Source organism: Bacillus rossius, chromosome 13, assembly GCF_032445375.1.
Source record: "Bacillus rossius redtenbacheri isolate Brsri chromosome 13, Brsri_v3, whole genome shotgun sequence".
Classification (NCBI taxonomy): domain Eukaryota; kingdom Metazoa; phylum Arthropoda; class Insecta; order Phasmatodea; family Bacillidae; genus Bacillus; species Bacillus rossius.
In genome coordinates, this window is record NC_086340.1 from 1030690 (window position 1) to 1043666 (window position 12977).

Consider the following 12977-nt stretch of genomic DNA (forward strand, 5'->3'; position numbering starts at 1 on the left):
TATTTTTTAAGAATAACTTTACTTAATTTTTTTTTCTGCAGGAAAGATTAAAACACGTAAGTAATGTAAATGTTACTTAAAAACGTCAACAGTTCTGAAGCAAAAATATGTCGGCGCTTGTGTTACGTAGAGATTTTTTTTTGTCTTCAGAAAGCGGTAATCGGCAAAAAGGATCGGCATGCATAAAGCCGATCATGCAAATGATAAAAATGACCAAAATCGGCCGATCTTAATAATCGGCAATCGGCATCGGCTCACCCCTATAAGAAATGATTAAAAACACAATTTTTATACATATAACAATTATTTTCAAAGTAATATTTTCCTTATTTAAGAAAATGCAGTCAAAATCTGTTGTACTGGCATATCGGCCAAATTTTGTGGAATCGGTACAGTTCTAGTTGTAAATATGAAGAGGGGAGGGGGAAAGAAATATGCCCACTCACACCCTCCCATAGAAAACAAAGAACAAGAGGGTCAACACTAGTGCTGTATTTATGTACCAATACTACGAGTCAAAGAACTCAAAGACGTCACTTGTATCCATGGAATGCTAAGGAAGACAGATAGTGCAACATTTATTCAAGGGCAACCCTTACTGTGAAAATGTATTATTATTTTTGCTCAAAATAAGGCGTGATGCATTCGTAGGGGCGTCCCTTCTGCAGGAAAATATGGTTCTTGCAGCATGTTTAGAACAATAATAATTGTTCATGTTTTTTTATTATTATTTAGTACCATTAAAACAGTTGTTTCATATTTCTCATTAGATCATGGTTTTAAACATGTTTATTCTATCAGGCAATTTATTTTGTGGTATATATAAATACCCCTTCAGTATAAAGCAAGACAAGAACTGAATATAAGTTACTCACCGGTCCACGCATGTTTGATCCCCTCAGGAACGTGGGCGCAAAGGAATCCTGCTGGCTGCGGTTTGGAAGCCCTCTGACATCGCCTTGCCTCGGCGCCTAGAACACATCACAGGTTTGTGCAGTCATCGAATTGTGTACAGCCAGAAAATACAATTGAAAAAAAATAAATAAATATATAATTACTGCAATATATACAGCTAACTGTTATGACTTGTTCAAGGGACTGCCTTTAGAAAAAAGTTCAAGGAACTGCATTTAAGGGTCTTTAAAAAAATGTCTTACATGGAAAAATAATTCTTGGAAAGCAAAAGGAACATTTTTCCTTCATAGTCTTAATAGTAAATACAAATAAAGACCTCAACCAATAAAACAAAGTTTTTATTTCTTATTAAAAAAATTAAATCCCTACTTGTATAAATATTTGTAAAAAAAAAAATATTTAAATATCAACAGAATTTCTAATTTTGCATTCAACCCCACTTATAGTCAATACCATTACACAAGTAAATAAATACTATGAAAAAAAAATAAAATACAGACACAGTGGTGATGTAAGAGCAAATTTTTACAATGCTTGAAAACGTGTATGAAAAAAATATGATACATTGACACCTTCAACTGAATTATTGGTAATTAATTTAAGTAACGGTAATATCCTAATGAACTATAAATCTCTTTATATTGAAAAAAAATAACGGGGAAACAAGTTTTTGGGCAACTCTTTACACAGGAAAATAGTAAAAATCAAACATGACAGAATATAGTATTGTGCAGGAACAGGAGGAAGCTCGGCTCACCCTGTTGTTGTTCTGCCCATCCTTCAGCACCACTTCCAGATCTGGCAGGTTGTCGGGCTTCCTCCTGGACTGCGGATCATTCTGCAGCTCCATCAGGAAGTCACGCTCATATTTCTTCTTCCCGTCAAGGTTCACCGGGCTCCATTGATCTAGGTTAACAAAGCAACTATTCTTCACTTAAGAATAACGTGAAGTTGTCCATCACTGAACCTACAACATTGTATATTTACACTATTATTTAGATGTAAATTAAAAAAAACAACCCTTCTTTCAGGATAACAGCAATAAGAACTATAATATAAAAATACATTTTAATTAGACATCAATAATTTAACTTGAAATTTCTTTTAACTCATTAAAAACATAAGATGGCAAAGATGGCTGCCAAAATAAAACCCCATAACAATCAATAAGTTTATTACAATAAAAAATGGGCAAAATATTTTGCACCAGGATTACAAAAGTTTCAAAGCTAAAAAATTGTTTATATGTAGGTATATTGTGTGTGTGTGTGTTTGTATGTATGTGTGTTCACACACACACACATTCATTCAGAAATGGTGACAAATTAGTGTTCTGGAAAGATAAAATTAACTTAAATAACTGAAATTACTAGATGCAGCTTTGACACTTTTTGAGCCCAATAAACAGGATGACAGTCAATAAAGTCTTTCATTTGCAAAATTTATTATTTAAGATACCTCGTGTAGTATTTCTACTAATTCTTATCAGAGGTCACACCAATTTTATGCAAAATTGAACTACCGTATTGGCCCGAATATAAGGCGACCCCGAATATAAGGCGACCTGCAGTTTCAGGAGGCCAAACAAATGTAAAAATAATTTTTGGTAGAAATTAATGTGAAAATTCATTAGACATACATTTTGTGTTGATAAATGGTTTTTGCATTTATGTATAACAATTAATTTATATTTATCACATTACTTATTTAAAATAAGTTTGAATGGCCTACCCTAAAAGTCAAAAGAAAACAATTAGAAAATTTTTACATTTTTAAGTATTACACTAGAAATTTTTTCGTATGTTTACTCTAATGAAGCTGCATAATTGTCATCTTCAGAGCTGTTTATTTGTCTAGGGCTCATTCCCCGCCGTTCCACCGATGTGTGATTGTTCATTTTTCACAGTTTACTGTATCTACGAATTTAAAATTTTTACAATGGCTATTAATCCCTCTTAAAATACAGCATTTAACTTTCCGTTTGACTTAAGCTACATATTACCACAGAACAAGGCGTATTACTATTTAGTAGTGTGTTAAACGTAAAAAAAGCAAACAAAGAATGCATCTTGCCGGAACAAAACAAGTGGCTAGCTGACATGATGAAGCATACGGCCAAGAATAACTTCGGTTACGTGACCGCGTATATTTGCCATATTACTCTCTGACAGAGAGAGTCTGTTCTATGAATTTGAAAGAATAATCTATTATAATTATGAAAGGTTTTTACATAAATAAAGAGTGGATTATTAAAATAGCTTTTGAAGCAACGTACCAAATTCCTGTTAATATGGCGTCTTCGTGCGTGTTCGGCAATGTTCGTTTTACAACAAAGAAATATTGTGGAAAGACAGTTGGCAGCCGTGAATTTCCATACATTACATCCGAAATGTTTGTAAACGTAAACAATCGTTCTGAAAATAACTGTGATATTTTAGTACAAATATTACCGTTAAAAATCTGAAGATAAATTACCGTAAATGTTAACACGCGATTGTACACAAAGTACAAATATGAATTATGAAATAAAAGGTTGCCATTTTGAGATGCTTCAACATTCACGTTTTTACTCAAGAACAAATATTTTAATTTTCAACTTCAAACAATTGTGAATTACTGCAATATTAGGTGGATTTATCGTTTTTCTCCGTGTGAGGTAACAACGTTTTAGTTAATATAAAAAATTGTGAACGTTTTATTAAACAATGTTTCTACTGTAGCTTTCAGCTTGGAACTAATGTTTGCGGTTCTGACGTCTTGGGTGCGAAAATAAGGCGACTTCCAATTTTTGCATCTCTCGTTTATGTAAAAATGGTCGCCTTATATTCGGACCAATACGGTATTTATTTCAAGTATTGAAATCTTTATCAAGAGTTACTACGGAATGCCCCTGAGCTACCAGAACTAAATTTAGTTTAATTGAAGTTGATCAGGTCAAGCCGCTAGAATGCACTACACAACATGTCTCCACCTTTTTTTTAAAACTTTCCTACATGTTTTTGTTGCATGAGTAATTAATTTAAATTTTTTGACATTCTTTCATATACTCTTTTAATTGAATGTACTCTCCATGCAACTTGTTTCGTTAAGAAAACTTACACAAACAAATATGTTCTCCTCACATAAAGATTGCACCCTTAATATATAAACTTGATTTTAGCATAAAAATATTATTAAATATTATGAAATAAAACAGGGTATTTAAATTAAAATGCAACTTATACTTGCAGGTTTGACCTTTTCTTTAAGAAAAAGATAATGAAAAGACGGAAGCATCTTCAATGCAATGCAATCTATACTAATATTATAAAGCTGAAGAGTTTGTTTGTTTGTTTGAACGTGCTAATCTCAGGAACCACTAGTCCGATTTGAACAATTCTTTCAGTGTTGGATAGTACATTTATCGAGGAAGGCTATAGGCTATATTATATTATCAATAACATTAGGGATCCTTACTAAAAGTCCAATTTAGAATCAAATGCATTCGAGGGGGTTAGATACAACATGCAGTACACGTACGAAGTGTGTGTTGACAATGCCGCAGGTGCTAGAAGTTTATTTCCTATTGCCTATTAACATTGTTGCCACGCACTAGATGCCTTATCATTCTTAATTTTCCCATACAAGTAAAAAACACCCGTGTGATATTAACAACGAAGCAATCAGTACCCTCATAAGAGTTCAATTAGTATTTAAATACTTTCTATCACTTTAATTTGCAAACCTAAACTATTGTTTTTTTCCCCTCTCTGTGCTTAATTTGTTTTTTTATTGCCCATTTTTTCAAGTATATATATTTTACAGACTTGAAACTTCACAGTAATGTTCCTTATGTTACGTAGGATGACATTTTCCGAAAATTAAGATCCCATGGGTGGTTAAAACCAGGCAACAGTGGGTACTTTGTCTGCATGAGAACAGGATTTTGCATTGTTCATGCCTTCTGCGTCTCCATGGCAACGGGCATCGCGCGTCAGTGGCGTACCCACAAGGAGGGGCATGTATAATGAGCGGCGCAAGAGTGATCTGCCTGTAGACTGCCGTAGCGAAGAACGGGTACATCAATTGTACATTGCGCGCACGAGTCGGGAAACCATCGGTGCTATTCATTTTCTCTCCGGTACATTATACAGCATTGTAATAAATTTTCACAGAATTTTTTTTATTTACCAATATTGTAAATGGGAGATGTGGCTTAATTTTTTTCCAATAGTATAGCCGTGCGAAGCCCGGTCGGTCAGCTAGTCTTATATATTAGTAAACTACATCAAAATTATTATTTATAAATAAAGCTTACTTGCTTCGAAATCAACCAAAGGCATCAAATTGAAGACCGAGGGCGTACCTTCTTTATAGGGCAGCTTCTTCATCGGAACTGCCTTCGGCTGAATAGCCTCAATGACGGGAAGCGGCTCTTCCTTGAGAACAGCTGCGGTGACCTTCGTGTTCTCCTCGTTGCGAGCGGCCACCAGCTTCTCAGTCTCCGACTCCAGTTGGTCTTCTTTAGCAGCGTCTGTCTCCATCTACAAGCACACCCAGTATCAACCAAGATAACAAACCAATTGCACAGAATATACCACAGTTCAGATTAAAACTTACAAGCCAGATCAGAAACGAGGAATTCAAAAGGTGCAACATGGTAAATCTGCACTGAATTTAATCATCACATCTGAAATACTGCCATGGAAGGCTCAGCTTAATGGCTGAAGCTTTCCAACATCCTGCTTCCACGTCAAGTCAAGCAAATTTCCTGCTTCAATGAAAAGTGGAGTATTTATTTGTCCATAAAGTTAAATTTTCAAATACATAAATCTTGGCACATATCATCATCCTCATGTGTATTAATATGAGGCTGCAGAAACAGTGTTGCAATTTAAATGAGAAGCATAAATATAAAAACTTGATAAAATTAATAAAAGAAAAATATTAATGATCCTTCTTTCATTTAATCTTTATGAATATATTTTAAATAAATTTTATAAACTTGATGTTGACCTGTTTTCCAAAAAATACTAGTAAAATTATCAATCTGTATATATTTTCACATGTTTCGTTAAATACCTATATCATTTTATCTAAAAAATATTTAGTTACCACAAATACTTGGATCAATAGCTACATCGTAATTTAGCAAAAAAAAAAAAAAAATATTCTCCCAACTGCTAACAAATTACATCCCTACCAAGCTTTTCTTTATAGATGGAATTTCCATGGTTCAAAAAGCAGTAAATGGTTAGGTTTGATTTAGTGATTGGCGACACGACAATACCATTTCCGATAGATTTCAGTAACAGGTCTGATGACAATATATAATCACAAAAAGCATGTATGAAGAAATCTCAATACTTGTAATGTGTAGGTATAATAGCAAACTTTAGCAGTGAAAGCATTTCTAGGTAAAGGGACAACACATTATTTTACCTCAAAACTTGTACATGGTATACAACACTTATTTAGTGATTTTCTTTAATTTTATTTGAATAAAGCAAAAACATCCCCACAACTAGAAGCAAGGTGGTGGCAATGGGCAGTAATATGCTTTGACCCATAAACATTGTAACATCACACTGCGTTAGTCAAAATAATTTTGTGTTTTTAGCTATTTTGTTGGCCCTTCTTTTTTTGCATGTGGTTCAACCATGGTTTAGCAGAAAACAAAATGCTTTGTGGAAACTTTTGTTAAGAGATGTTCTGAAAAAATTAAATATTTTCCCTTTTTCTTTCTTAATAAAGATATAAAAAATATTGATATTGCCCAACTACAGCAACTAACACCTATACAAAATAACACTTAAGAAAATGCCCCATATGACAAAGTTGAAAAAATTTAGCAATTTACGTAAAAAGATTTCCACGATGATAAGTTTATTTTAAAGTACCTAGAGAAACTTCTTAACAGGTCTTTGTTGCACATTACTAACATCCATGCAAATTAAGATTGCCAAAAAATTTCCAAGTCTTTAAGCTATGGAAAATTTCTTGCAGTATGCCATCACAAATATTAACAATCAGGTAACTGAAAATTATTTTAACGATTAAAAAAATATTTGTAATTACCTCCCAAAAAACATCTAAGTTTGTTAAATATTGGTACAAGAAGAGTACAATACAAATAGATAACATTGGTGAGCACGGAGACCGTACAGACCTCGTTGCACTCCGGGTCGGCGACCACCTCCGGCACGCTGGGAGCCGGCGGCGAGGGAGACTTGGCCGGCGCGGGGGCCGGCCCTGGGACAGAGACCGGGGCGGCCGGGGCGGCAGGGGCCGGCGGGGGATCCTGGACAGGCTCCACGAAGGCATCCATGTCGCTGCCCTCCTTCTCCGAGCCCTTGCGGTTGAAGTCCTTCATCTTGGCGACCTTCTTCTGCTTTGACCTCTGGACGGCCTTACCTGCAGCACACACACACACCGCACGTGACAACCAAGTCAACATGGTTGCTACACATTTTCAATATCAAATTCCCTGAATTTCCAAAGGTTCTTCAGCCCATATGGAAAATTTTTTTAACTATTGCATATGATTATATTAGTACCATGGTTACACTAGTTTCAATCTTTGATGGCTTTCTGTCACTTCTTTAATCATTTGACTGCACTTCTCGGTCACTGCCATTTAATCGCCTGTTCTGGTAATGTTGCTACTGTTGGGCCAGATGCTGTTCCAAATACTGCACTTTCCCTTCCAAACTGAATACTTGTTTCATTCACTTTCATTTTCTCTTAAGCAGCAACTAGCTCACTCCACATGTCTTATCGCACTTTCTTGCTTTTGTTAATTTCATTCATCACTTCTTCGCCATGCTTTAGGGGAGACACTTCAAAACATGGCGCTCTTCATCCCGTCCAGGCTATTTCCAATTTTTCATGTTTACTTTCCATTTTATTCTACATTTTCTTTTGGCCACTCTCCATTTTATCCTGGTTACTATTAATATTATTCTTCATTTTGGCCACAAAAGTCGGAATATTCTTAAGTTTGAAGTCTTCTTCCATGTTCACATACACTATCAGTCTGTTACTTATCACTACACTGGAATTTCACCAATGAACTAGCCTAAACTTCTACTCAAAATTATCACCAACTTTATTCTTAAAATGTCTAAATAGTGTTTTTTTTTTTAAATTCAAAAACTATGTCAATTAATTAGGGCCCTCCTATTTCTGACACAAAATTAACCAGTGAGAAAACAGGTTCAGAAAGGTTAACCCTATTAATTAAATAGAGTTATATACTATATTTGCACTATTAATTAAAATAAAACACAAAATATCTACAATAACTATATTAAAAATATTTTATACAGTGACAAAATTTATCTGGATGGCTGCCTAGAGTAAAAAATATTTTTAAAAACTTCCTTCCGAGTTAACATAAGGGTACTAAATTTAAATGTATAAACAGAAAACTTATTTTTTAGTATTTGTTACCTTTAAAACCTACAATTTATAAATATAATAAAAATTAATGTTGACGAAAGTAAATATGTTCACAATTCGGTACACTGCGTAATTCAATCACTGGCTTAGTTATCATCAACTAACTCTTTACTACGATGAATGTACTAGTAGCAAGCTAAAGAATTTAATAGCAAGTCTTTGCACAATGATTCCTACTTATAAACAACCCAGTAGAAATTGACGACTTTAATTAAAGTTGTGAGGCATTTCAGTACTACCATAAAAAGGAATATAGTGTTTCAAATTCTAGCACAGCAACATTTAGAATGCAGTGAGCTCACACCATGTTTACAACCCAACTCCTAGTGCTCATGTGATGGGAAACATTGCTAGCTACTGATGTGAACTGCATCGAAGAACTTGCTTCCTGGCAGCCAGTCACTGTGGATGAGAGCTAAAATAGCAAGATGTCTGAAGAAAGCTAAAAATAGGGACTGTGAGGCCACCTCCCAGACTCTCACTGCACATGAGCAACAGTCACGGAACAGAGCGGTCACCAAACAAGTGCCTCTACGCCAGCATGACACTAGCGGCTAACTACACCCAGCCCTTACACGCAACCTAGCCTATTACACCTTCCAGTTTACGTGAAGAAAACAATGGTGTAGAACACTTGCAAGACATTCTACAATTTTCAAGTTGCAGTAATGTAAGTTAGCTACTTTAGAACTCATATCTGCTACATTATACATACACACACTTAACATTTGTTTTTAATTTAAAACAAAAGTTGTTTCCAGACAACTAACAAATATTTAATTTTACAGTCAATATAAATAAAATAATAAAAATCTAAATTATGTTCTATACACATAGTATGTCAAATACTAGCTGCTGCAGTGTTAGGTGGCACTAATGCTTTAACATGTTTTATCATCTATTAATGATTTGTAAAAAAAATAAGAAAAAATGAAAACTATATTGCATGCCAGTGCATATTTTATTTCCCAGTCAGCCTTTCAGAAATATTTTCAATGATTTAATTGAATAAAAGATCCAGCTACACATTCTATTTAATCTACTGGTACAGGTTGGCTGGTATGAGATAACGTCCGAAAAAACCTATCTCTTAAAATGATACCACAAACTAACTTATCAAAATCACACATTCACTTGTGTTTATACTACAGAAAATTCCATTATACTTAGGACATTTTTATAGCTTCGGAATCAAGTTTAATTTGGAGATAATTTCTTATAAAGTAGAGGAGGACTAGATGAACTATTTTGGTTTATGAAATTTGAAATGACAAAGTTTAAACTGTGTAGTGACTTCTAGCAGGTCAGTAGACATGCAATAAGCAGACAAGCTGCTTGTCCTAATGTGACATACTATAGATGTCAATGTTTACAGAGAACAACTTATATTGGATTAGTATCACAACATAAAATGTGAAATTAAATACTGTATTTAATATACATATTAAAAAATATATGTATTTCATTACTTCACAGTGACGTGTAAACATATAAACTTAGTAACGAGCAAATTCATGTGTTCTCACATTGCAAATAAGCTTAAATGAAACTCTGGCCCGAAATAAACGTAGAATTCTTAAAAATAATTCAAGCGTGATAAGTATTTATTTTTGGATAAAAAAGTGAAAATTTTTCCCCTTTCTAAAATTTAAGTATAATTCTGTTTAACAAGATGGTACTAGAGATTATTCAAGGCTAGCCGAACAGGAGTACTGAAAGTTCGCATGTAGTTAACACAGCAACACTGAACCTGTAACATTTCCCAATAGACAGCAACTATCATCGCTTATGTTTTTGAGGTCATACTTCTTTAGCTGCATTGAGTGAAATTTTAGTATGCACCAATAATGCAAAGAAATAAGTGTGCACTACACATAGGAAATTTAACAGGCTTAAAGTATGTATTAACTCTCGTGAACATGGGGACATGTACTAAGCATAACGGTGTTCTATAGTAAACTTCATGGTAGTGAAACTATGATGGAATACATTTTGTAAACTTGAATAGCCATGACAAGATACCGCAACTTAAAAATACCTATCATTTATTGGTCCGTAAAATTTGTGTTGGAAAATTAACGATGTCAAAGATATTTAACATTTTGTTAGTTCTCTAAAGCATTACAAATGAGATGCTATATTTTAAGTATTTTTCAAACAAAAAGTTGCAGTTCAATAGGTACATTAAAACAAAATTAACTTTAATATTTTAAAACACACACTATAACAATAAGTTAATGATTGTATTTGTTTTTTGCTTAAATGAAAAATATCAGTTAGTAAATACTTTCTACAAACTTTAACCTCATTAAGCTGATTCAAAATTAAATTTTTTTATCGTGAAATTCTATTCAACATGGCATTGAAATTATGTAGGCTAACAATTTGTTATGTCTCTACAGTATGACGAACACTGCGCTATCTCTGTGGAATGAGTATTTTTTAGGCTGTCATTTTTTATTACTTCCAATTATAACAAAGGATAGTTCAGTTTGGCACACCAACACACTTAGTACAGTCCCCCAATGTTCGTGATAGTTAATATATACGGATGAAATTTCTGAGACTTCCAACCAAGAATACAGCTCCATGCTTACACATTTCCGTTCCGATCGACTTCCCTTCCACTCACGGAACCACTCCCACCAGACGCCGCTGAACGTGGAGGAGAGGCTGGTGACGTCACGTGGGCGGCCACAGCACTGACCCCTCCGCCATCAATATTCATACCGCGGTTCGTCATGCGCCGGTTGTCGACTCCCACTCGCTACCGACGGGATACGCAATGCGACCATGCCTGGTCGGTAAACATGGTTTTATTACGGACCCTGCCTACCTAGGCACACGATGTGTGCGAACCTTCTGAACGTAACCACGCGATTTGACACCTGCTCAAGATATCTGGGTGGTGTCAGTTCCGTATTTCGTTTTTAAACTGCATGTTTAGAGGAGAGAAAATGGCTGTAATGCAAGTTTTCAGAATAATTTGTAGTCATCAAACTTCCGATAGAGATCCTTAAACGCACTCGACCAGTCCAGAGCAATGCTCTTGGAAGCGATACGCGCTAGAAGTATCAGCGGGTTTAAGGGTCCCGCCTACCTGGGCACACATACGGTGTGCAGAGCTTCAGGAAAAACAACGCGATTTCAAAACTACTCAAGATATCCCAGTGGGGCCTAATTACGAATAGCATTTAAGAGTTCGCTGAGTGCCGAAAAGTACTTTTAATTTCGGATTAAGTTTTTAAACTGTATTTTTAGAAGCGTTAAAATGCCTAAAACGCGTGTTTTTAGAGTAATTTTTAGGCATAAAACAATTAGTACAGATTCTTGAAAGCACTTAAGGGGCTTGCATAACATCTTTATCTTCATTTCTCCGCCATATAATGTTACGGTCACCGCTCAAATTTCACAGTTATCCTGTGACGACGAGACGAATGCGCGCCAGTTTAGAGACTTGCGCTTAGAGGCTATACCGCGCTGGAAGCACCAGCGAGCGTCGCGCTTATCATCCCGCCTCGCTAACACACATACACCCCTGACGAGGTGGGCCCCTTAAGGGGTACGCCTAGTCAGGAGTGTGGGTTAGTGAGGTGGAATAATAAGTGCGACGCTCGCTGGCGCTTCTAGCACGTTATCGCCTCTAAGCGCAAGGCTCTGAACTGTCGCGCAGAATTCTCGTCATGCATAGAGAAATTATCCGATAAAGGTGTAATGAAAGTCCCTTAAATGCTTTCAAGGTCGCTGTCCGAGACGGTTATTGGGAACGAGAGAACTCCCCACGAGAAATGTACACTAGACGCAGTAGCGAACGGCTGCACGCGTGTTCACAAGCGCCGAGCTCCGGCCTTCAAATGACGGATTTGGGCAACGTATTGATTGTCAAGTCCTGATGAATACTTAAATAAGGTAGTGAAACAGCGTTAGACAGCGACACGCTACAAGAGTAAGATAACAGCAATGCTGCCTCACAAATGACCGCCTACTCAGGGGTGTAGCTGGTGCTCCTAGCAAGGCCGTGGACTGGCGCGCAGTCTTCTCGTCGCATAGGGCAACCTTGAGATTAGAGCGATAAAGATAAAGGTGCAATGCGGGTTTAAAACATGTTCACTCCTCTAAAAATACAGTTTCAAAGCGAGATATGGAAACTGTAGTCCTAAACCCTCAACGTATTCTTAAATGATTTTCGCCAAGACACCACGCTGATAACTAGAACAATTTTATGAATCACGGCGATTTTCTGAATCTCTGCACATCGTGCGTATGCCTGGGTTGACGGTGTACTTATTTTCACCGATAAGCATAGACAGATCACATTGCGTTTCCTATCAGTGATGGGTGTTCACTGTTAATATTCGTTCGGAGCCGAGAACCGGTATATTGCGCACCATGTAACTTTATACATATCAATATAGTTTAATATGTCTGATAATATTTAGAAGAAAACATAATATGGGAAAAAAATTTCGAAGAGGCCCAGCAAGAGACTGGATATAGATAATTTCCATCATAAATAATCTGTCCCGTTACAACTACAACTTTGCAAACACACACACGCGCGCGGTACAGAAATCAGCCACAAAGCAAGGAAAATTTTGAAGGGGACACAAAACAGGCGGCCG

At 35.8% G+C, this 12977-nt stretch overlaps 1 protein-coding gene across 5 annotated transcripts in view; it reads right to left on the bottom strand.

The window, feature by feature from the left end:
• LOC134538078 (eukaryotic translation initiation factor 4 gamma 1-like) overlaps window positions 1–12977 on the bottom strand; it is a 167666-nt gene that overhangs the window by 43309 nt on the left and 111380 nt on the right. For all 5 annotated transcript variants that reach the window (XM_063379072.1, XM_063379070.1, XM_063379075.1 and 2 more), the window contains 4 exons: window positions 7064–7308; window positions 5261–5438; window positions 1673–1821; window positions 876–971 (listed from right to left, as the gene is read on the bottom strand). In XM_063379072.1, coding sequence (XP_063235142.1) covers window positions 876–971; window positions 1673–1821; window positions 5261–5438; window positions 7064–7308 — 668 coding nt within the window. The remainder of the gene's footprint in view (window positions 1–875; window positions 972–1672; window positions 1822–5260; window positions 5439–7063; window positions 7309–12977) is intronic.